The sequence below is a fragment of the Scyliorhinus torazame genome, chromosome 9, assembly GCF_047496885.1.
Source record: "Scyliorhinus torazame isolate Kashiwa2021f chromosome 9, sScyTor2.1, whole genome shotgun sequence".
NCBI lineage: Eukaryota > Metazoa > Chordata > Chondrichthyes > Carcharhiniformes > Scyliorhinidae > Scyliorhinus > Scyliorhinus torazame.
This window is the reverse complement of record NC_092715.1, coordinates 269827704-269853104: the sequence shown is the minus strand read 5'-3', so window position 1 is coordinate 269853104 and position 25401 is coordinate 269827704. Positions and strand designations below refer to the sequence as shown.

At 46.9% G+C, this 25401-nt stretch overlaps 1 protein-coding gene across 3 annotated transcripts in view; it reads right to left on the bottom strand.

The window, feature by feature from the left end:
* Nucleotides 1-25401, bottom strand: part of ccdc171 (coiled-coil domain containing 171) — a 298637-nt gene that overhangs the window by 272184 nt on the left and 1052 nt on the right. The window contains exons 1-5 of one of the 3 annotated variants that reach the window (XM_072517496.1): nt 24410-24724; nt 17755-17938; nt 15429-15573; nt 11767-11941; nt 6791-6981 (exon numbers count right to left, since the gene is read on the bottom strand). In XM_072517496.1, coding sequence (XP_072373597.1) covers nt 6791-6981; nt 11767-11941; nt 15429-15573; nt 17755-17909 — 666 coding nt within the window. In that variant the 5' untranslated portion in view covers nt 17910-17938; nt 24410-24724. Of the gene's footprint in view, nt 1-6790; nt 6982-11766; nt 11942-15428; nt 15574-17754; nt 17939-20617; nt 20809-24409; nt 24725-25401 lie in introns of those variants that run through there. The other 2 variants (XM_072517494.1, XM_072517495.1) reach the window with 2 other exon arrangements.

Sequence of the window (25401 nt, the reverse complement as noted above, 5' to 3'; positions counted from 1 at the left end):
AATCCACCGTTAACTTTAAATCCTGTTTGTTACCCTCTGAATATTTCATACAAAAAAAGATAAAATGTTATGGACGACAAACCTGCAGCTCCAGTTACATGCCATTACATCTTCAAGAACAGCACGGTAGCACAAGTGGATAGCACTGTGGCTTCACAGCGCCAGGGTCCCAGGTTCGATTCCCCGCTGGGTCACTGTCTGTGCAGTCTGCACGTTCTCCCCGTGTCTGGGTGGGTTTACTCCGGGTGCTCCGGTTTCCTCCCACAGTCCAAAGATGTGCAGGTTAGGTGGATTGGCCATGATAAATTGCCCTTAGTGATCAAAAAGCTTGGGAGGGGTTATTGGGTTACAGGGATTGGGTGGAAGGGAGGGCTTAAGTGGGTCGTTGCAGACTCGGTGGGCCGAATGGCCTCCTTCTGCACAGTATGTTCTATGTTCTCAGATATGTCAATTTTGCTTGCTCAAAGTGCGAATACTAATTATTGGTGAATTATGACAAATATATTTGGTTAGCTTTTACTAATTAAAACCTATATAGTCAAATATTACTCAAGACACAGTAGCATTTGACAATACAGATGGAACAGGCAAAAATAACCTCACAATAAGACTGGTACTTCCATACCAGTGAATGATCTTTCAGCAGGCTTTACAGGAGAGTGGTACACTTTGATGGCATGGTGGGAGATGGGGGGGGGGGGGTAGGAACAAAACATTGCCACAATTAAAATAATGCTCCAATTGCAACAGATGCAATACTTCAACTACAGATAGACTTTTAAACCTGTACTCATAATAATCTTTATTAGTGTCACAAGTAGGCGTACATCAACACTGCAATGAAGTTGCTGTGAAAAGCCTCGAGTCGCCACACTCTAGTGCCTGTTGGGGTACTGAGGGAAAATTCAGAATGTCCAATTCACCTAACAGCACGTCTTTCGGGACTTGTGGGAGGAAACCGGAGCACCCGGAGGAAACCCACGCAGACACGGGGAGAACATGCAGACTCAACACAGACAGTGACCCAAGCCGGGAATCGAATCCGGGTCCCTGGCGCTGTGAAGCAACAGTGCTAAGCACTGTGCTACCGTGTTGCCCACGTGGTAGTCATTGAATCAATTTGGAGAATATGCTCAGATCTAAAGAGGATTGAATCTTTTAAACCTGCCCCTCCTTGCAAGCCAGTTGCATGAGAGATGGCGTTATTCCAAATCTACCTCGCAAGTGAAGAGGGTTCATAATCCGAAAGGAACAGCACAAGTGGTTCCTATTGGAGGAGTGAGATTTCTTTGCCAAGTCATTCAAATTCTAAATATTAGTTATTCTTGAGGAGGAAAAAAATAATTTATCAACATCAAAATCTTAAACAGGTTGGCTACTCAACAATGTAATACAAAAGCAAAATACTGCAGATTTTGAAAATCTGATATTAAAAACAAGCGTTGGAAAAACTCAACAGGTCTGGCAGCAACTGTGGATAGAGAAACTGGGTTACTGTTTCAAATCGAATAAGATTCTTTTTCTGAACTGATGGGAATAGAAATGTGATGGATTTTATCGTGTTACAAGGGGGGATCGAACGAAAGGAAAGGTCTGGGATAGGTTAAAGAATGGAGAAGATTAAATAAAAGAGATGCGGTAACGAAACAAAGCATTGGTCCAGAGGAGGTGTTAATGGCAGCATAACGGATAGCTGTCTTAAAGCAAAAACATGAAAACAAGATACAGACTGGCCCTTGGCAAATAGAGAGCAGAATTCATGGTCTGAAATTACTCACATCTATTGGTATTGATTATTGACTTCAATCATTGGCACCTACCAGCAATATGGAAAATTGCCCGGGTATGTTCTGCGCACAAAAAGCAGGACAAATCAGACCCGGCCAATTGCCACCCCATCAGTCTAGTTGCGATCTTCAGTAAAAAGTACTGGAAGGGATCATCAACAGCGCTATCAAATGGCACTTGCACATCAATTCCCTGCACATTGATATTTATTTTGGGTTCCGCCAGCTCCTGACCTCATTACAGCCTTGGTAAAAACATGGACAAAAAGACTGAATGCCAGAGGTGAGGTGAGAGTGACTACACTTGACATCAAAGCAGCATTTGACAGAGTGTGGCATCAAGGAGCCCGAGTAAAACTGGAGTCAATGGGAATCAGGGGGAAAACTCTCCACTGGTTGGAGTCATCCCTGGCACAAAGGAAGATGATTGTGTTGGTTGGAGGTCAATTATCTCAGCTCCAGGATATCACTGCAGGAGTTCCTCAGGCCTAGGCCCAACCATCTTCAGCTGCTTCATCAATGACCTTCCTTCCCAACGCAAGGTCTGAAGTGGGGATGTTCACTGATGACTGCACAATGTTCAGCACCATTCGTGACTCCTCAGATACTGAAGCAGTCCACGAAAAAATGTAGCAAGGCCTGGACAATGTTGAGGTTTAAGCTGACAAGTAGCAAGTAACATTTACACCACACAAGTTCCAGGCAATGGCCATAACCTACAAGAGAGTCTAACCATTGTCCCTTAACATTCAGTGACATTATCATCGCTGTATCCCCACTATCAACATCCTGGGAGATATCATTGACTAGAAATGGAACACACTAGCCATATGAATACTTTGGCTACATAGTAGATCAGCGGCTAGGAATCTTGCGGTGAGCAACACACCTCCTATGGCCTGTCCACTGTCTACAAGGCGCAAATCAGGAGTGTGTTGGAATACTCTCCACTTGCCTGGATGAGTGCAGCTCCAACAACACTCAAGAAGCTTGACACCATCCAGGACAAAGCAGTCCGCTTGATTGACACCCCATCCACAAACATTCAAACCCTCCACTACCGATGAACGGTGGCAGCCGTGTGTACCATCTACAAGATGCACTGCAGGAACTCACCAATGTTAGACATTTTAGTTGCTGTGATATGAAGAGTCTAAAGTTCTGTTCCTTTTTCACCAACACATTTATTTCATTCCAACAGACTTTGCACAAAACTCTAACTACACATCACCTGACAGAGGTCACCCAAAGCCTCTTTACATAATCAGTGTCAATTAATGGATACTTAACATAAATGAGACAACTAATTGCAATGTCTCTTAACCCATTACTTAACAACCAAGATTCCGTAAGCAGTAACTTCCAAACCCACAACCACTACCATCTAGAAAGACAGAGGCAACAAACACATCGGAACCCCGCCACCTGTAGAGAACCCCATCACCTGCACGTTCCCCTCCAAGTCACTCACCACCCTGACTTGGAAAGTCATTTGAACCAGGGTTCCATTCTGGGATCATCCCATCCAGTTATATTAACTGGGATCGTAACATAGCTTTTCTTTTGAAAATTTTTTTTATTTTTTTTTTAATTTAGAGTATCCAATTCATTTTTCCAATTAAGGGGCAATTTAGCGTGGTCAATTCACCTACGCTGCACATCTTTGGGTTATGGGGGCGAAACCCACGCAAACACGGGGAGAATGTGCAAACTCCACACGGACAGTGACCCAGGCTGGGATCTAACCAGAGTTATTTTATTGAGGCATTTATTCACACAACCAACATAATACAAATCAAAACAAACCAGCAGGGCTGCAAATAACAAACTAAACAAACCGAACCCCCCCCCCCCTTCAGCCCCAGGTGCTACCACTGTCCCCGCCAGGCTTGTGGAGTACCTGGCCAGCGTGAACGGCAAAGGCGCCGTCAACAATGCCTCCAAACTCGAATCACTGCGAGAGGCTACCTCCATCCACTCCCATACCAACCCCTCCCCCACTATCCACTTCCTCACCATAGCTATGTTCGCAGCCCAGAAATAATTTATGAAGTTCAGGAGAGCCTGCCTGCACTGCCCCCCCCCCCCCCCCCCCCCCCCAACCACTACCGACCCCAGTCTAGCAGCACCTTCTCCACCCGAGGGGTTTTACCAGCCCAAACAAACCACAAAATCATCGCATTCACCCTCCTAAAGAAAGCCTTAGGAATAAAAATCAGGCGGTTCTGGAACACAAACAAGAACCTCGGGAGAACCATCATTTTCACCGATTGCACCCGTCCTGCCAATGACAGCGGGAGCGCATCCCACCTCCTAAAGTCACTCTTCATCTGTTCCAGCAACCAAGCCAGATTCAGCTTGTGCAGCTGCTCCCACCCCTGCCACCTGCATGCTCAAATACCGAAAATTCCCCTCGCCACCCACCACCCATAAACGACAACTCCCCCAGCCTCTCCTCCCGCCCCCTCGCTTGGATCGGAAACACCTCACTCTGCCCCATATTCAATTTATACCCGAGAACTGGCAGAATTCCTCCAAAATCCTTATAATTCCCCAATACCTTCCAACGGGTCCAAAATATACATCAGCAAATCATCCGCATATAGCGAGACCCTGTGCTCCACACCCCCTGTACTATCCCCTGCCATTTTCTTGATGCTCTCAGCTCCATTGCCAGTAGCTCTATAGCCAAGACAAAGAGCAATGGGGAGAGTGGACGTACCTGCCTCGTTTCTCTGGCGCAGCCTGACATATTTCGAGCTCACGCAGTTTGTCCACATACTCGCTACCAGTGCCTGGTACAGTAACCAGACCCAGTCCACAAACCGTTATCCAAACCCAAACCGCCCCAGCACCTCCCACAAATAGTCCCACTCCACCCAATCGGAGGCCTCCTCGGCATCCATGGCGACCACCATCTCCACACTTGGTCCCTCCGAGGGCATCATTATAACGTGCAGTAACCACCTGATATTAGCCAACAGATGTCTCCCATTAACGAACCCCGTCTGGTCCTCGGATCGTAACATACCTTAAATCACATGTTTATTTTCCAAACAGAATGAAAGATAAACACTGCTTTATAATTCCTGGTTTGCTGTCTATTAGAATTCTTTAATGTGTTAGGCTACTCAGCCCGTTTAACAACATTACTGCTGCTGGATGCCCAAGATCCTTAATAGCTGAAGCCGGTATGAAATCGACAATTGGGCAAGGTGAATTGCACAGAGACCGCTACCTTTCTGAGAGGTCAGCGAGTAGTGCCTTTACTTCACCACTAACCGCACTATTCAGATCCACATGTTTTGCTCCACAATCATCAGAGGACAAGAATAGCTCAAATACATTGCAGCAGAGGCCAATGGATGATGCGGATTCATATAGCAAGAGGGACAGGGTTATGTGCATGTCTCGGATCTAATATGGATGCACTGCAGTATGGACAGAGTGTCCAGTGTAGGTTCAATCTACTTGATGAGTTTGCCCTTGAAAGGCATAAATATAGAAATTGGTGTTAGAGGATCTCATATTCACAAAGTTATCTCCTGAACTGTGAGTAATATCCACCCTCATTTCATTTCGAATTGTAATTTGTGCATAGGCTGTTAGTCAACGGAATATCAGTTCTTGTCTGCCTGTCAAAATACTTAGTTTATTACTTGAGAGGTTTAAAATTTCAATGAAATTCGGAGAACAAATAGTACAAATGTTACCTTCGGGCAACCTGCTGATCGATTGAATATTTTATTATTCAGAAATCTCAGCACTGTTCTGTAACACACTAAGTGGCTGTACAATCACTGCTCCATTATTCAACCTTGCCACGATTATAAATGGGGCACGAGGCTACAATAATTATCTGTATTCTTTTGCGCTGAGGGTCTGTGGAGCTGGGCAGAAGTCCCAACAAGTTATGGCGTGGCAGAACTAATCATGTTACTCACTCAAGTGGAATTTCTGCACAGCGTGTGCACAAATACCAAATAACCAAAACACAAGTTAGCTGCATAATCAGGTTCATTTGTCTTAAACGCAGACAGAAATTCCTTTCAGAAAATGTCTAATCTTAAATTCACAGTGTTGTCCATACAATGATTTTACAATGAGTGTAACATTTAACAGAATTCACCTCACTTGAAGGACTTGGCAAATGATGTCAGCTCAGTCCAACTGAGAAGAGCCTATTGACACACTCACACGGAAGACAATGATTAGCTCACATTATTTATCACAGTGAAACGTACAGGTTTTTCCTTTAGCATCTGATCATTTGTAAAGAGGGGAGGCTATGGCTTGATTTAGCATGCAGAAATTCTTCAACAGGTTGAAAGGTTCAAGAGAGTAGGCAGAAGATTCCTTTAGGTACAACAGACAATGCAGCTTGATTTTACAGGCAGCTCAACCACCCCTCCTTCTCGAGAACCCACAAGGAGACCTTCAAGCATTAAAGGGATTAAAGACTTCAGACAATAGAAAAAAAAAAAACAAGAAGAAAAAAATCCCTTTTTGCAGAAGGACCAAGATACTGCACTTGTGCACAGAGACCAGATGATTACACACACACACACACACACACACACACAACTTTCTCTATTCAACATCAAACTAGAGACTCCAGAAATAAAGTACCAACAGCAAAGGCAAAAATCGGAGAAGTTGAGACAGAGAAAGAGAAAGAGGATACCACCAATGTATGGTGGATATGTGAATTATGGAAGTTGCAGTTGTGTGACGGACAGAGATTCTGGGATGAGTCTTTGAAGGAGGTCTTCACATAGCTCAATTACTTGAAACATTTTTACACAAAAAGTTAAAGTCATTACTGTAGACTGTCCAGGATCATGACAATTTACAGATGAACACTCTGGTCTAACCTGGACACTGTCCATACGCCAGTGCATCCATATTACTAGATCTGACATATGCACATAACCCTGTCCCTTTTGCTTTATGAACATACATAAACACAATTTTGGAAAGAAATGCTGGTTATTCATTAGTACCTGCAGTATTGCATCAATTCGATTCCTCTCAGCAATCAGGAACTCATTTTCTGTATTACTGGTCTGAATGATTTTATCCCTATCCTCTTGTTCACTTTGGTAGCGCTGTAGATCATCTTCCCTTGCTAGTTTAGAAATTTGTAGAGTTTTTTCCAACTCCTTCACCTTCTGCTGAAGTTCTGAATTTTGCACTGTTAATACACCAATAGAGAGCATTCAGCTGCTGCCTAAAGCATTAGTTGCAGTTTTGATTTACAATGTTAATTTACAATGTTATAAATTTCAAAAATATTCCACATAAATCATGTGCAATATACGTACACACATGTTGAGACACACAGTCATATACACGCAGTCACAGTTTCGCACACAGACACCAGACAGGTAGACAGACAGACACAGAGGGTGGAATTTAATGCATGCGCTAGGGGTCTTGTTCGTCAGCTGGACAGCCAGCAAGAGCCCCATGTCACCTTCTTTGGAGAAGGCCTGCCAGCATCAAGTGCCTCTCCAGTGGAAGGCCTTCCTGGGATCACGGGACCTTTAAACACATGAAAGGCTAGTCTTTGGAGAGCTGCCAGCCAGGGGTCTGTAAATGTCCAGTGCAGGCAGCGCCAGCAGGAGTGGTGGGTAGCTGTTGACGATGCACCCAGGCAGAGGTCTGGGATTGCCCAGAGTATGAGGCTGCAGATAAGGGCAGGATGGGGGTTGAGGCAGGTAGTGGCTCTCAGTGGGTCCCTCCTTCCTGATGCCAGGTCCCTCAATCTTGCTCATTGTGACTGCACCGCCCGTGGTGCAATGAGGCCCCTAATTGGGCATTAGTTGCCAATCAGGGTTGAGGCGAGAAGGCAGCGGGGTCCCCACCCAGCATTCTCTTGATCTGTAAATATGCTGCGGGTCAAGGCATTAAATTCCACCCAAATGTTTCCTCAGCAGTTGGAAGTCATCTCAGCCTAGGGCCAGGTGAGATGTGCAACATTGATTTTACAGACATTATGCAATTTCTAGCAGGTATTTCTAGCATCTAATTTTATAGACCAGGTGAGCAATGATTATTTCAGAATGAACAGCTCTCCTGTGGTACTGCTCTGTGAGTCAGTGACTGCAGTATTGAAGGACGGACAGCATCCTGTTGTGAAGGGAGAGAAAAGGGAATATTACATCTTCAGAAGAATTTCGAAAGAGGCTTATTAGGAATCTGCCTGGAGACTTTGAAGTAAATGCCTGATTATCAGTCATATAATTAAATTACTCTGTACTATATTGGGGAGAAGCTATTTGTGATCCATCTATTTTGTATTGTGGCTTTCATAGTGAGGCTCAGCAAATAGATAAACTCAAATTCAGTATTTGCATGTTGCCTTGACCAAGTATGAGTATTTGAGTCAAATCGATTCTAAATGGACTGCAGGGTGGCAGTGGTTAGCACTGCTGTCTCACAGCTCCAGGTTCAATTCCAGCCTTGGGTGACTGTCTGCATGGAGTTTGCACTGTCTCCCAGTGTCTGCATGGGTTTCCTCCGGGTGCTCCGGTTTCCTCCCACAATCCAAAGATGTGCAGGTTAGGTGGATTGACCTAGTGTCCGCTGGTTTAGCACAGGGCTAAATCGCTGGCTTTGAAAGCAGACCAAGGCAGGCCAGCAGGTTCAATTCCCGTACCAGCCTCCCCGAACAGGTGCCGGAATGTGGCGACTAGGGGCTTTTCACAGTAACTTCTTTTGAAGCCGACTTGTGACAATAAGCGATTTTCATTTCATTTCATTTCAAAAGGTTAGGTTGGGGTTACTGGGTTACGGGGATAGGGTGGAAGCCTGAGCTTAAGTAGGGTGCTCTTTCCAAGGGTTGGTGCAGAATCGATGGGCCAAATGGCCTCCTTCTATACTGTAAATTCTATGATTAAAATGAAGGACTTTTAAGAGGAACGTTCTTTAAAACCTAGATAATGAAACAGAGCTTCCAGAATTACTACTTAGAACATAAAACATAGAACATAGAATAATACAGCGCAGTACAGGCCCTTCGGCCCACGATGTTGCACCGAAACAAAAGCCATCTAACCTACACTATGCCATTATCATCCATATGTTTATCCAATAAACTTTTAAATGCCCTCAATGTTGGCGAGTTCACTACTGTAGCAGGTAGGGCATTCCACGGCCTCACTACTCTTTGCGTAAAGAACCTACCTCTGACCTCTGTCCTATATCTATTACCCCTCAGTTTAAAGTTATGTCCCCTCGTGCCAGCCATATCCATCCGCGGGAGAAGGCTCTCACTGTCCACCCTATCCAACCCCCTGATCATTTTGTATGCCTCTATTAAGTCTCCTCTTAACCTTCTTCTCTCCAACGAAAACAACCTCAAGTCCATCAGCCTTTCCTCATAAGATTTTCCCTCCATACCAGGCAACATCCTGGTAAATCTCCTCTGCACCCGCTCCAAAGCCTCCACGTCCTTCCTATAATGCGGTGACCAGAACTGTACGCAATACTCCAAATGCGGCCGTACCAGAGTTCTGTACAGCTGCAACATGACCTCCCGACTCCGGAACTCAATCCCTCTACCAATAAAGGCCAACACTCCATAGGCCTTCTTCACAACCCTATCAACCTGGGTGGCAACTTTCAGGGATCTATGTACATGGACACCTAGATCCCTCTGCTCATCCACACTTTCAAGAACTTTACCATTAGCCAAATATTCCGCATTCCTGTTATTCCTTCCAAAGTGAATCACCTCACACTTCTCTACATTAAACTCCATTTGCCACCTCTCAGCCCAGCTCTTCAGCTTATCTATATCCCTCTGTAACCTGCTACATCCTTCCACACTATCGACAACACCACCGACTTTAGTATCGTCTGCAAATTTACTCACCCACCCTTCTGCGCCTTCCTCTAGGTCATTGATAAAAATGACAAACAGCAACGGCCCCAGAACAGATCCTTGTGGTACTCCACTTGTGACTGTACTCCATTCTGAACATTTCCCATCAACCACGACCCTCTGTCTTCTTTCAGCTAGCCAATTTCTGATCCACATCTCTAAATCACCCTCAATCCCCAGCCTCCGTATTTTTTGCAATAGCCTACCGTGGGGAACCTTATCAAACGCTTTGCTGAAATCCATATACACCACATCAACTGCTCTACCCTCGTCTACCTGTTCAGTCACCTTGTTTATATAGAGAACTTTAAGTGGTTATATAAATAAAAGTTAGTTAAAATATAATATTCCATTGGCCACCCACGTAATGCAGTGTAAAATAAAGCCTTAAACGTTGCAACCTAATTGAGAAACATTACCTCCAGAAACTGAAACGCTGATGGTTTTCCTAGTTTCCAATATTTTATGGATGAAAACAAGTAGTTGTGGTTGCTTTTACTGCCCTAAAAAGGTTGATGGGAGAATGGGAGGAGTAATGTATTAAAACAGGGGCTGTTTAGCACAGGGTTAAATCGCTGGCTTTGAAAGCAGACCAAGGCAGGCCAGCAGCACGGTTCAATTCCCATACCAGCCTCCCCGAACAGGCGCTGGAATGTGGCGACTAGGGGCTTTTCACAGTAACTTCATTTGAAGCCTACTTGTGACAATAAGCGATTTTCATTTCATTTTTCATTTTCAACAACAGGCTCGAGAACGCTGTGAATGGCTAGTTCTGATGTCAATCATAATTATTCACAGAAATTACACAGATGCATAGAGGGCTTTCCAAGTACTAACTACAATGTGCCACCATGCACAAAATGAGTGCTGAATGTAACATGTACGTCTCTCGTGGCATCTTTCAAGGAAAGATGAATGAAACAATCTTCTAAAGACCATGTGTTACACTGTGTAATCTATGAAGTATTAAGTCTGCTTCCAGATTGAAAGATGTCTCTTTGAGGTTACAAAGTCTAATTGTTGCTGAGTAAGCTATGTCAAGACAAAGATTCTTGGTTTGTTGAGGAAGCCTTAAAAAGCAAAAGGATTTTCAAGTTACATGGTCAGGTCGGAAGCATGAATTTGTTTCAATAATTTGTTGATAGAAAGTGAGCATTACTGGCAACAATAGCATTTTATTGCCAGTGCATTAGATAAAGAGCTTTTCTTTAGCGTTGAAACAATATATGCCATCTCAAATGCAACAAACAATTCATGCACTAGATTGATCACAATTGTCTGGCAACAGGTCACCCACGACATTACAGCTGGTATGCTGTCAGAGGGCAGGCTCTATACCCAATGGAATATTGTTTTTTTGCTCATGTGAAACTATCGCTTTAAATCGCAAGGAGTCTCTGAATTAAGACGAACATGAGGAAATGGTTGTTCGTTTTTGGAATTCTCTCCCCCAGCGAGTCGTGAATATATTCAAGGAGGTTTTTTGATTGACATGGGAACAGGCACGAAAGGAGAAATCAAGGCCTCAATTTGATCAGCCATGATCTTATAGAATGGCAAAGCAGGCTTGAGGGGCTGAATGGTCTACTCCTGCTCCCATTTCTGATGATCTTGTGAACATCTGAAAATCTAATTATTTGAATCATAGCGCTGGCTGCCTTGTTGTAACACTATGAACCCCTTGGAGTGTGATGAGGTGAACAGGAAATGTGCACTAAATATCTCAAATATATGCATGTTATGTTATTTTTAACTCCACACCAATCTGAGTAGAGAAAAACGGTAGCCAAAAAACTGGAAGAAATTGACCTATCTGACCAATTATTTTATGCTTGCTCATTCACGAATGACAGATTTGATTCTTCAGTTTTTCTGGTCAGCAATGTCTCATTTTTTTTTACACTAGTTTTAATTCATTCATATTTAGACAACATTCGATATAGACTGTAATGTAATCTGAAATGCAACCAACACTTTTTTTGTAAATTCCAAGTTATTGGTTTTACAATTTCCAAACAGATTAATTTATGAAAATGATTATTTGTCAGTTTCGTTATAATTTCTTTCTGGAAACATTAGATTTTCTTGTACCTTTTAAATGTGCATGTACTTTGTGAACAGAGTCTATTCTGTCTTCTGAAGTGCATCGGACAACACTGGCTTCCTTCTTGGCCACAGCTAGCTCATACTCCAGGGTCTGTCGCACTGCCTCCCCTTTCTCCAGTTGTGCCCGCAGCCTAGCAACATGGCTGTCAAATGCTGAACGCTATGAAAATAAAAAGGCACCAACAGGTTAAATGTACTTACAAAAATCAAAAAGGGCAATTTCTCCTGCAGCTTTTTCTATGACAATGCTTAACCTCAAGTGTTGTCCAGGTAAGTGATTGGACAGCAATTTCACAGCATGGACAGTATCAAAAACACTAACTCCACAGCAAGATCGAATAATCTAATCAGTGAAATATAAACATTTCCTACTGTGGCATAAGAAAAACTATATCATTTCCTACTCTATCTCCTTACATTTCATATATATATGTATACATACTTTACTTTATACTTTGCATAGTTGGGAGAGCTGTCCCACAGACAAGTCAGGCAACTGATATAGTCGTGACTCATGGAATTATCTACTTTACTGGTAATATCCCAGACACCACCACCCCTGGGTACACCCTGTTCCACATCCAGGACAGATCCACCAGAGGCTAGGTACCACCACCACTAACCATAGCTGCTCGACACGGTCGGTGGAAGGTGGTGAAGGAATGAGTGAGAGACAAGATACTTGACCTCATCCTCAGCAATCTGCCTGCCACAGATGCATCTGTCCACGACAGTATCAGTAGGAGTGACCACCGCATGGTCCTTGTGGAAATGAAGTCCTGTCTTCACATTGTGGACATTCGCCATCTTGTTGTTGTGTGGCATTAGCAATGTGCTAAATGGAATTGATTCCAACAGCTACCAATTCACAACTGGCATCTATGGGGCACTGTGGGCCATCAACAGCAGAATTGTACAGAATCACAATCCGTAAAGTCATGGCCTGTCCCTCATGCTACCATTCCCTGAAGTATTAAGACCTGTTGTATTGTGTTCTGTGCCTGTTACTTAGCTGCCTTTGCCTTTCATCAATAAACCCCTTTGTTAACTACAGGAATCCTCCAGTGCATGGGGGGTGACTCAAAGACTTTTGACCAGATAGTGAAATTAGTTAAAGAACATTTCAACCCAGGGCCCTTAATTATCCTTCAATGTTATAAGTTTAACTTTGCAGTGAGGGAGCATGAAGAGTCTGTTATAGTCAAGCTTCACCAGCTTGCTGAGCACAGAGTTCGGAACCGCACTTAGTGACATGTTGCGTGATTGGCTGGTTTGTGGGATCCATAACCATAATATCCAGAAGAAGCTTCTGGTAGAGACCACAATTACATTGGGAAAAGCAATCAAGAAAGCTCCAGTGATGAGGTGCGCAGAAAAAGAAACCCCGGAGCTTCAGAGTTGGCTGAAGGGGAGGATGAGGATAACCAAGTATGGGCCGGTATAGCTGCGAGGTCTGCAGAGGGATTAACAGACACAGTGCAGAGCCAGTCATGGTCCCTAGGAAAAGACTGGGACCCAAGGAACGGGAAGGAGTCGGGCCATCGACCCAAATCCGAGATGGGACTGCAACTGTGGGGGGCACATCCAAGCACATTGCCACATGAGGCCAAGAGCCAATGCAAAGAAAAAACAACAACAGCCCGCAGTGCAATATATTGGTTGAAAATAGTCCAACTGAATAAGGCAACTCGGATTGAAATTGTCTTAAGGGTAAATGGTAAAACCCTTAAAATGGAAGTTGACACCGGGGCTTCAGTGGCTGCAGTGGATGAGCAGACCGTCCAGTATACTCAAGCAGGAATGCAGTCTTTGAGATTAAAGAGTACGACAAACCCACTGGGGAAATTTTGAAGATCCCAGAACAGCCAAAACCCAGTGGCCTACAGAGGGTAGGGGGCCAATCTGTCTTTGGTTGTTTTGAAAGACAGAGGGCCAGTATGTTGGGAAGAATCTGATTACAGAAGATTAGGCTTAACTGGCTGGAAATCTTCAAAATATCTAACGGCACCCTCCAAGTTGGTCTTCAGGAGGTAGGTCTAGCTTTCCCTTCATTTTCTTCCTTTCTTGGGAGGCTCCGAGGTTTGATCATAATCCAAGCATATTACTGCTGGTCCTCTCTGCATAATAGTATGGAATGGTGATGGCTCTGCACTCGTCCTAAGTTTGTGGTTAAGTTGTGTTGTTTGTATATATGTAACTCCCCTTAAAACTGGGGTTTCGCATTTATTTAAATTTTTCTAACAGTGGGTTTGAAGAATCAGTGCTTGGCTTCTACATGGGTGCTGATGGGTCTGGTATCCGAGGAGAAGAGGCTGTGGTGCGTTGTTGGTGCCTTTGGTGTTGCTAGAGTTGAGGAAGATGTACGTTGCTGTTCATCCAGACATGGCATGGAAAATCTATCCTGATTTCTTGTAGTAATTGAGGCTGTTGCAGTGTGGGAGAATGCGCATCATTTTACCATGTTTTTCATGGCTTCATGGTGTTTCTCCCTCAGTCTCTGGTGGGGCTGTATCGGTCCAGAGTTATGTCTAATGACTGAATCGACAGTTGTGATGTTTTTCTCATGTCTCTCTCTTTACTATGTATGCTGAGCCATTTATTTCTTGATCCTGGTTTGTGGCGATGTATTATTTTGTAATTCTGTTGCAGTCTTTAAAATGTAAAAGCTTAATAAACATACTTCAAAATAAAATCTTCCCAAACCCAACCTTTAACTTCACCTTATCATCTAAGAAATAGGAGTACACCGTATGGTTCCTCCAGGCCTGCTCTGTCAATCAATGCGATTATAACTGAGCATTAGCATTAATTCCACTTTCCCACACACCCCACAATATTCCTTCATTCTCGGAAAGGCCAAAAATCTGTTTATCTCAGCCTTAAATACATTCAATGATGGAGCACCCACAAATTTCCGGGGACAGAATGCCAAAGATTCAACCCTTTGAGTGAAGATATTTCTCCTCATCTCAGTCCTAAATGATCAGCCTCTTACCCAGAGACTCTGCCTCCCCCATGTTCTCGGTTCCACAGCCTGGGAAAACAACCTCATTGCCCAACCTATCGAGCCCCGGCAGAATCGTGTAGGTTTCAATTAAATCACCTCTCGTTCATCTAAACTCTAGAGGATATAGGCCCAATTTATTCAACCTCTAGTCATCGAACGACCCCCTCATCCCAGGGACCAATCTAGTGAACCTTTGCTGTACCACCACCAATGCAAGTATATCCTTCCTTTATTGTGGAGACCAAAACTGTGCACGGTATTCCAGGTGTGGTCTCACCAAAGTACTGTACAATTGTAGCAAGACGTATTTGGTCCTGTACTCTAATCCTCCTGTAATAGGGGACAACCTCATCCCACAAGGATTCAGAACTCACGTTTTTCCTCTTCCAAAATGTCTCAATTTATTTTTTCATGTTAAACATACTATATAAATACAAAACATCATTGTTAACCAATACCATGACAAAGAGCACCCAGCCAGATACCAATATAACTGGAAAGATCAACATGGAGAAATATACAGCAAAATAATTCCATAAAATTAGAACTTTGCTGAATTCACACCACTGTCGGCATGGTGCAATCGAGGCATTAATTTCATGCAAACTAGGCATGCCGATGAATAATTCTGCAAGCTTACCTCCTCATTAAATTTGCTGCTTAGTTCCAATTTCTCTTTTTCCAATGTATTCAGTTTCCACCGGAGATCTGTAGAGCTGCAGTCACCATCACCTGGTTGCAATTGTTTCATTTGATTCTGGAGCTGATTAATGGTACTCTGCAATCTAAGTAAAGATTTTTTTTTAAAAATACATTGATCTAGCATATTTCATGACCTTAGGGCATTTGAAAATGTTTCCTGGCGATGAAGAACCTCGGAAATTGGGTAACCGAGCTGCCAGTTTTGTGCACAGCAAGATCCCAAAACCGGCAATGAGATAAACGAGCAGACAATGTTTGTGCTGAGGCAAAACATTTGTGCCCTTGTCCATCCACCCGTAGGGCAGACAGGTTTCAATTTAAAGTCCAACAAGATTGTCAACACAAATCAAAAAACAGGGACTTCCGGTGGCGGCCATGGAGTAAGTGGTCACACGGGGGCAGCTCTGGCTCGAAGGAGTTGGTTTTGGCACATTTTAGCCGTTAGTGGGGTAGTTTCGGCAGAAAAGTGGAGCGGAGGGTGTAGGAGAAGAGGGTCTGCCCAGGATTGGCATGTCGACTGGCTGTCAGCCCCAGCAGAAGAGATTTAAGGACCCGGCTAAGAGGTTGGAGGAGACCTGTGGAGCAGCATCAGTTATGAGAATGCTGGAGTGGGAAGGATCCCCTTCGGTGGGAAATACCCAAATGGAACAATTGAGCTTCATCAAGGAGGACTTTTGGCAGCGGAGGAAGGGGATTCACAGTGACCGGTCGAAGGCGATTCAAGGATCAGTGGCACTTCTGCGAGGGTCATTCGATCGGCTGGAGAATTGCCTCGAGGCACAAGTGGCAAAGATGCGCGAGGTGGAGAAAGTGGTGTCCGACCAGAGCAATCGGATTGTGTCTTTGGTGGCTGAGGCGGGGAAACTGGAGGATCTGTGCAAGTCGCTGCGGTCGAAGGTGGAGAACAGGTCCAGAAGGCAGAACTTGTGGGTCTGCCACAGGGCGTGGAGGAAACGAGCGCCACAAAGTATGTTTTGAGGATGCTGGCCGGGCTGGTGGAGGAGAAGATGTCGGACAAGGCCCCAGAGCTGGATCGAGCCCACAGGTTCTTGAGGCAGAAGCCCAGAGCAGGGGAGGTGTCGCTGGTGGGGATTGTGCGATTGCATAAATTTGTGGACAAGGAGAAGACGCTGAGGTGGGCCAGGGCGAAGTGAGACTGCGAATGGGAGAGGAGTTGAGTCCGGATTTATCATGATATTGGCTTGGTGTCATGGTGTCATCCGCAAACCTACTAACCATGCCTCCTAAATTCTGATCCAAATCATTTAATATATCGAACAAATAACAGTGGACACAGCACTGATCCCGGAGGCACACCGTTGGTCAGGTGAATGAAGGAGCTGCGCTCCGAAAGCTCATGATTCGAAACAAACCTGTTGGACTTTAACCTGGTGTTGTAAGACGTCTTATTGTTCTCACCCCAGTTAACGCCGGCATCCCCACATAATATGGAGGAGGCAGAGTCCAAATTAAGCTGCCACGAGACGTCCTGACCTGCCCAAGAACCTGACACTAATCAAACCAGTTGGGATTGGGGAAAGCAGTACCTCAGTTGAGAATCACCTAGTCAACCTCAGAAGACGAGGTCAGCTCCGGTTCAAATGACCGTAGACGACACGTGCCAAAGCAAGCCAGACACCAGAGGTTGCAGCAAGGACTTTTTAGTATGCTCTTTAGCAGATGCCTGAAGTTCGGCAATCACACAGAATGACCGCCTCCAAAGCGTCTGATGCATTGACAGTTGTTGCTGATTGTTAATGTTATACTGTTTATTGTGTCAGACCTTTGATTTTAAGGGAGAACAAAATGTTGTGCCTTTGTGGTATGTCAAGTATTTCCTCACTAGCATCCTTGCAGTGGAACAGGGGCACTGCAAGAGACCGATCACGCGATGTCACCACTTGCACGGGCAAAAACAGAAAATACTGGACCACCTCAGCAGACCTGACAGTCTCTGTGGAGAGAGTCGGGAGCTAACGTTTCAAGTCTGGATGGCTCCTTGTCAAAGCCTGGACGCTTATGTAATAGATGTAGTGTTAGCATCTCCCAATAAAGCTCTTCATTTGAACCTCTTGAGCCCTGTAGACCTATATTCAAAACCACCACAATCATGACTGAAAGGGCATTTTCATTCCTGGAGTATTTTCCAGTCAAGGAAACAAAAACATTACTGAGAGTACAAAACTATGCAAAATTATTTCCCATGTATAAATGATTCATTGAGCAGCATTATCCATTTCCATGAATTAGTACAGCCGCCTTACCTCCCAATTTCATTAGCAGCAGAAGTTGGATTTTGCTGGGAAGACAGTCTTGGGATGAGGTTCCTTGGATCTGTGCCGGGTCGCAGCTGAACAATCTGGGAGCGGTTACCCGACCCTTCCCGTAGCAGAGGGGCTTGCAAATCTAAAGCAGACATAATTCCCTTGCCCCTACATGTTTTGAAACCTTGAAGTAAATAGAAAGTTTAAAATAGGTTTTACAATTAAACACGAAATATTGACAGGTTATTCAACAATGTGAGGAACATCATGGCTCAAGGAAAATGCCTTGTTGTCTAAAGCTCGTAGAAAAGTGAATGACAACCTTAAATTCTCTCAGGAAGTGTAGTTGACAGTTCCGTTCAGTTGTGGAGCGTGTTCTTGGTCAGTGCACTTTGAAGAGCAGAAGCCAGTCTATGTGGGAGGTGGACCACACAGACACTCAGTGTCTCCCTATCACTGTGATGTTACTGAGAGGGTGAGTGAGGAACACACTCAGTGCCTCCCTATCACTGTGATGTTACTGAGGGAGGAGAGGGCGAGTGAGGAACACACTCAGTGCCTCCCTATCACTGTGATGTTACTGAGGGGAGAGGGTGAGTGAGGAACACACTCAGTGCCTCCCTATCACTGTGATGTTACTGAGAGGGTGAGTGAGGAACACACTCAGTGCCTCCCTATCACTGTGATGTTACTGAGGGAGGAGAGGGTGAGTGAGGAACACACTCAGTGCCTCCCTATCACTGTGATGTTACTGAGAGGGTGAGTGAGGAACACACTCAGTGCCTCCCTATCACTGTGATGTTACTGAGGGAGGAGAGGGTGAGTGAGGACACACTCAGTGCCTCCCTATCACTGTGATGTTACTGAGGGAGGAGAAGGTGAGTGAGGACACACTCAGTGCCTCCCTATCACTGTGATGTTACTGAGGGAGGAGAAGGTGAGTGAGGAACACACTCAGTGCCTCCCTATCACTGTGATGTTACTGAGGGGAGGGTGAGTGAGGAACACACAGTGCCTCCCTATCACTGTGATGTTACTGAAGGAGGAGGGTGAGTGAGGAACACACTCAGTGCCTCCCTATCACTGTGATGTTACTGAGGGAGGAGAGGGTGAGTGAGGACACACTCAGTGCCTCCCTATCACTGTGATGTTACTGAGGGGAGAGGGTGAGTGAGGAACACTCAGTGCCTCCCTATCACTGTGATGTTACTGAGGGGAGAGGGTGAGTGAGGAACACTCAGTGCCTCCCTATCACTGTGATGTTACTGAGGGGAGAGGGTGAGTGAGGAACACACTCAGTGCCTCCCTATCACTGTGATGTTACTGAGAGAGGGCGAGTGAGGAACACACTCAGTGCCTCACTATCCCTGTGATGTTACTGAGGGAGGAGAGGGTGAGTGAGGAACACACTCAGTGCCTCCCTATCACTGTGATGTTACTGAGGGGAGAGGGTGAGTGAGGAACACACTCAGTGCCTCCCTATCACTGTGATGTTACTGAGAGGGTGAGTGAGGAACACACTCAGTGCCTCCCTATCACTGTGATGTTACTGAGGGAGGAGAGGGTGAGTGAGGAACACTCAGTGCCTCCCTATCACTGTGATGTTACTGAGGCAGGAGAGGGTGAGTGAGGACACACTCAGTGCCTCCCTATCACTGTGATGTTACTGAGGGGAGAGGGTGAGTGAGGAACACACTCAGTGCCTCCCTATCACTGTGATGTTACTGAGGGGAGAGGGTGAGTGAGGAACACACTCAGTGCCTCCCTATCACTGTGATGTTACTGAGGGGAGAGGGTGAGTGAGGAACACACTCAGTGCCTCCCTATCACTGTGATGTTACTGAGGGAGGAGAGGGTGAGTGAGGACACACTCAGTGCCTCCCTATCACTGTGATGTTACTGAGGGGAGAGGGTGAGTGAGGAACACACTCAGTGCCTCCCTATCACTGTGATGTTACTGAGGGGAGAGGGTGAGTGAGGAACACACTCAGTGCCTCCCTATCACTGTGATGTTACTGAGGGGAGAGGGTGAGTGAGGAACACACTCAGTGCCTCCCTATCACTGTGATGTTACTGAGGGGAGAGGGTGAGTGAGGAACACTCAGTGCCTCCCTATCACTGTGATGTTACTGAGGGAGGAGAAGGTGAGTGAGGAACACACTCAGTGCCTCCCTATCACTGTGATGTTACTGAGGCAGGTGAGGGTTAGTGAGGACACACTCAGTGCCTCCCTATCACTGTGATGTTACTGAGAGGGTGAGTGAGGAACACACTCAGTGCCTCCCTATCACTGTGATGTTACTGAGGGAGGAGAGGGTGAGTGAGGACACACTCAGTGCCTCCCTATCACTGTGATGTTACTGAGGGAGGAGAGGGTGAGTGAGGAACACTCAGTGCCTCCCTATCACTGTGATGTTACTGAGGCAGGAGAGGGTTAGTGAGGACACACTCAGTGCCTCCCTATCACTGTGATGTTACTGAGGGAGGAGAGGGTGAGTGAGGACACACTCAGTGCCTCCCTATCACTGTGATGTTACTGAGGGGAGAGGGTGAGTGAGGAACACACTCAGTGCCTCCCTATCACTGTGATGTTACTGAGGGGAGAGGGTGAGTGAGGAACACACTCAGTGCCTCCCTATCCCTGTGATGTTACTGAGGGGAGAGGGTGAGTGAGGAACACTCAGTGCCTCCCTATCACTGTGATGTTACTGAGGGGAGAGGGTGAGTGAGGAACACACTCAGTGCCTCCCTATCACTGTGATGTTACTGAGGGGAGAGGGTGAGTGAGGAACACACTCAGTGCCTCCCTATCACTGTGATGTTACTGAGGGGAGGGTGAGTGAGGACACAATATATCACTTACTGCTCACTCCCCGCCCAATCAATTGGCTGCGGCCTTGCGACCACTTCGTGTTGGAGAACACGGAATAAGTGGTGTTTGTAACCAGTGGCATCAGGCTCTCCGGGTGCGGGATCCAGGCGGAAATCAGTGTCACCCAAGAAGATTAATTCAGACGTAAAAGTACAAATCTGCTGATTGTGTTATTGTAAAGCGGGGGGAGCCGGGTCAGGCCAGCGGCCAAACTGTTGCGTTTGACAGTGAGCATTGTGAACACACAGCGTCTGCATATACCGCCCTGCACAGACAGCCCCCGCGCCCCTCTCTGCAGACAGCCATGCACAGACAGCCCACCACCTCTCTCTGCACAGACAGCGCCCCCCGCCCCCCCCCCCCCTCTCTCTGCACAGACAGCCCACCACCTCTCTCTGCACAGACAGCCCACCACCTCTCTCTGCACAGACAGCCCACCACCTCTCTCTGCACAGACAGCGCCCCACCACCTCTCTCTGCACAGACAGCCCACCACCTCTCTCTGCACAGACAGCGCCCCCCCCCCTCTCTCTGCACAGACAGCCCACCACCTCTCTCTGCACAGACAGCCCCCCCCTCTCTCTGCACAGACAGCCCAGCCCATCTCTGCAGACAGCCCACCCCATCTCTGCACAGACAGCCACCCCCTCTCTATGCAGACAGCCGACTCCCTCTGCACAGACAGCCACCCCCTTCTGCACAGACAGAATTGCACAGACAGCCCCCCTCTCTGCAGACAGCCCCCACTCTCGCTGCACAGACAGCCCCCCCCTCTTCACAGCCCCCCTCTCTGCACAGACGGCCCCCCCTCTCGCTGCACAGACGCGCCCCCCCCTCTCTGCACACGCAGCCCCCCCCTCTCTGCACACGCAGCCCCCCCCTCTCTGCACACGCAGCCCCCCCCCCCTCTCTGCACACGCAGCCCCCCCCCTCTCTGCACACGCAGCCCCCCCCCCCTCTCTGCACACGCAGCCCCCCCCTCTCTGCACAGGCAGCCCCCCCCCCCCTCTCTGCACAGGCAGCCCCCCCCCCTCTCTGCACAGGCAGCCCCCCCCCCCTCTGAACACGCAGCCCCCCCCCCTCTCTGCACAGGCAGCCCCCCCCCCTCTCTGCACAGGCAGCCCCCCCTCTCTGCACAGGCAGCCCCCCCCCTCTCTGCACAGGCAGCCCCCCCCCCCTCTCTGCACAGGCAGCCCCCCCTCTCTGCACAGGCAGCCCCCCCCCGCTCTGCACAGGCAGCCCCCCCCCCCCTCTCTGCACAGGCAGCCCCCCCCCTCTCTGCACAGGCAGCCCCCCCCCTCTCTGCACAGGCAGCCCCCCCCCCTCTCTGCACAGGCAGCCCCCCCCCCTCTCTGCACAGGCAGCCCCCCCCTCTCTCTGTACACGCAGCCCCCCCCCTCTCTGCACACGCAGCCCCCCCCCCCTCTCTGCACAGGCAGCCCCCCCCCTCTCTGCACAGGCAGCCCCCCCCCCCTCTCTGCACAGGCAGCACCCCCCTCTCTGCACAGGCAGCCCCCCCCCTCTCTGCACAGGCAGCCCCCCCCCTCTCTGCACAGGCAGCCCCCCCCCTCTCTGCACAGGCAGCCCCCCCCCTCTCTGCACAGGCAGCCCCCCCCCTCTCTGCACAGGCAGCCCCCCCCCCTCTCTGCACAGGCAGCCCCCCCCCCTCTCTGCACAGGCAGCCCCCTCTCTCTCTCTCTCTCTCTCTGCACAGCGCCCCCCCCCCTCTCTCTGCACAGCGCCCCCCCTCTCTCTCTCTCTCTGCACAGCGCCCCCCCCTCTCTCTCTCTCTCTGCACAGCACCCCCCTCTCTCTCTCTGCACAGCGCCCCCTCTCTCTCTCTGCACAGCGCCCCCTCTCTCTCGCTCTCTCTCTCTGCACAGCGCCCCCTCTCTCCCTCTGCACAGCGCCCTGGAGTGAATCCATGCCAAAATAAGGATATGGTATATTAAAATAGACTTTATTAGTAACACAGTATTACTCACTTTGTCAAAGAAAATAGCTTACAATTATCAGTTAAACAATGATTATCAATGACAATGAATGGCTATCTTTTATCTCCACTCAAGCAAATCCCACCTCAGATCAAAATGCACTTTTAAATATAGTTAGCCAACCCAGGGGTACTTCCTGTAAAGAGATGTCTTGAATAAACAACTTGGCTTTGAGAACGTGATCTCCTCGGGAACCAGCTAACAGATTCTTGCCCGTGTCAAACTACTGTTTAACCTGCCAGCCTTTACAGAAACTGTTCTGTCCACAGGCAAAATCTTTTTAAATAAACTGTTTTGAGAGAAACTGCTCGTCTATTCACAGTCACGTCAAAATGGAATTCAAAACTTAACACTTGACTGCTTCAGCCCCTGGCTCCTCCCATTCATTATCTAAATCTAAACATAAGGTCTCTGATGACCTATTCCCCAGGGAACCTTCTTTCTATCAACAAAATTCAATTTGCGTTTACTTTTATGATACTTTAATTGCACCACTTTAATTGCACCTCTTGTAGCTTCAAAGCCTGGCTGTCTTGCAAACCAGGTGTTTTAAAAACACTCCTGCAGCAGTCACATACTATTCCAGGCCTTTAATCCTTACTGCACCAAATCATCTACATTCATCACACACTTCCAACTCTGACCTTATAAAATAAACACAGGACATTACTTTTGTTTTGGTTTGCCAGCCTCACAAACAATATGTTTGATTTATCTTTTAATAAAACTAAAAGTTATACTCCTACAACATAGGAATCAGAAAACTAGACATTAGAGGGTAAATAAACACTGGATGGAAGACTTCAATGTCCATCACCAAGAGCGCCCAGTTAGCACCATTACTAACTGAGCTGGTCAAGGTTGGTGAAGAAATCAGCTGAGATATCTATGATGAGAACTGCAATGAGGGGAAATATCTTCTTGACCCCATCCTCACCAGTTTACCAGTTTATGGCAGTATCGGTAAGAGTGATTACAGTAGTCCTCATGGAGACAAAGTCCCTTCTTTACACTGAAGTTACCCTCCATTGTGCTGCGAGTCACTACCACCAAGCTAAATGGGAAAATTCAGAACAGATTGAGTAGCTCAAAACTCAATATACTTAAGGCACTGTGGGCCATCAACAGCATCAGAATTGTATTTAACCACAATCAGTAACTCAAGTCCTGCCATATCCATCACTGTAGAATCATAGAATCCCTACAGTGCAGAAGAGGCCATTCGGCCCACCGAGTCTGCACCGCCCCTTAGAAAGACCACCCTGTCTAAATATAATCCCCAAACCTATTCCTGCAACGGTACCCTCAGGGGAAAATGTTATCATGGTCAATCCAACTAACCTGCACATCTTTGGACAGTGGGCGGAAACCGGAGCACCGGGAGGAAACCCACGCACACATTGAGAGAAAGTTCAAACCACACAGTCACCTGAGATTGGAATCAAACCTGGGATGCTGGCGCTGTGAGGCAACAGTGCTAACCTCCGTACCATGATATCAAATCAGAGAATTAAACCTAGTTGCATATAAAACACACTAACAAGGAGGATTAGGCCATTCAACTCCATGAGCCTGCCTCGCCATCTTTTGGTTCAATGAGGATTATAGAAGAGCCTGACAGGAACATTGCAAAATGAGATGCCAACCTGGCGAAGGTACAACACACATGCTAAACAGCAGAAACAGCATGCTATTGAAGAGTTAAACAACCAACATACAGATCTGGTCAAAGCTCTGCAGTCCTGCCACATCCTGGAATGAATGGTGGATGACAATTAAAAAAACTAACCAGAGGAGGAGGCTCCACAAATATCCCAATCTGCAATTATGGTGTGGAGCCCAGCATGTGGTGAGTGCAGAAGACAAAGCTGAACTGTTTACATCCATCTTCAACCATAAGTGCTGACGGATGATCCCTCTTGGTCTCTTCCTGAGGTCCCAACATCAGAGGAGCAGGTCTGCAGGCAATTCAACTCACTCAACATGCTATGAAGAAACAGCTGAGCTCACTGGATACAGCAAAGATGATGAGCTCCAACAACATCCTGGCTACCGGGTAGAACTAATTACATCTCTAGCCAAGTTGGTCCAGTGCAGCTACACAGCACATCTAACTGACAATGTGGAAAAAATAGTACAACAAATTCAATCTGCCCAGTTAGCATGCCAGTCTACTCTCAATCATCAACAAAGTGTTGGAGATGTCATCGACACTGCTGCCAATCAGCACAGATCACAACTAACCTATTCGGTGATGTGCAGTTTGGGTTCCACCACCAGGGGCGCTCAGTTCCTGACCACATTACAGCCTTTGGGTTAACGTGGGACAGCACGGTGGCACAATGTTTAGCACTGCTACCTCACAGCACCAGGGACCCGGGGTCAATTCTGGCCTGTCTGTGTGGAGTTTGCATTTTCTCCCAGGTCTGCGTGGGTTTCCTCCGGGCACTCCAATTTCCTCCCACAGTCCAAAAACGTGTAGGTAGGTGGATTGGCCATGATAAATTGCCCCACAGTGTATCCAAGGATGTGCAGGTTATGTGGAGGTTACGAGGATGCGGGTGGTCCTAGATAGGGTGCTCTTTCAGAGGGTCGGTGCTGATTCGATGGGCCAATGGCTTCCTTCTGCACTATAGGAATTCTAATGTGGACAAAAAGAGCTGAGGTCCAGAGATGAGGTGAGAGTACTGCCCTTGACAACAAAGCAGCATTTGACAAGGGCATAGAATCAGAACATCCTCATAAAATTGAGGTCCATGGCAATGAGAGGAAAAACTCTCA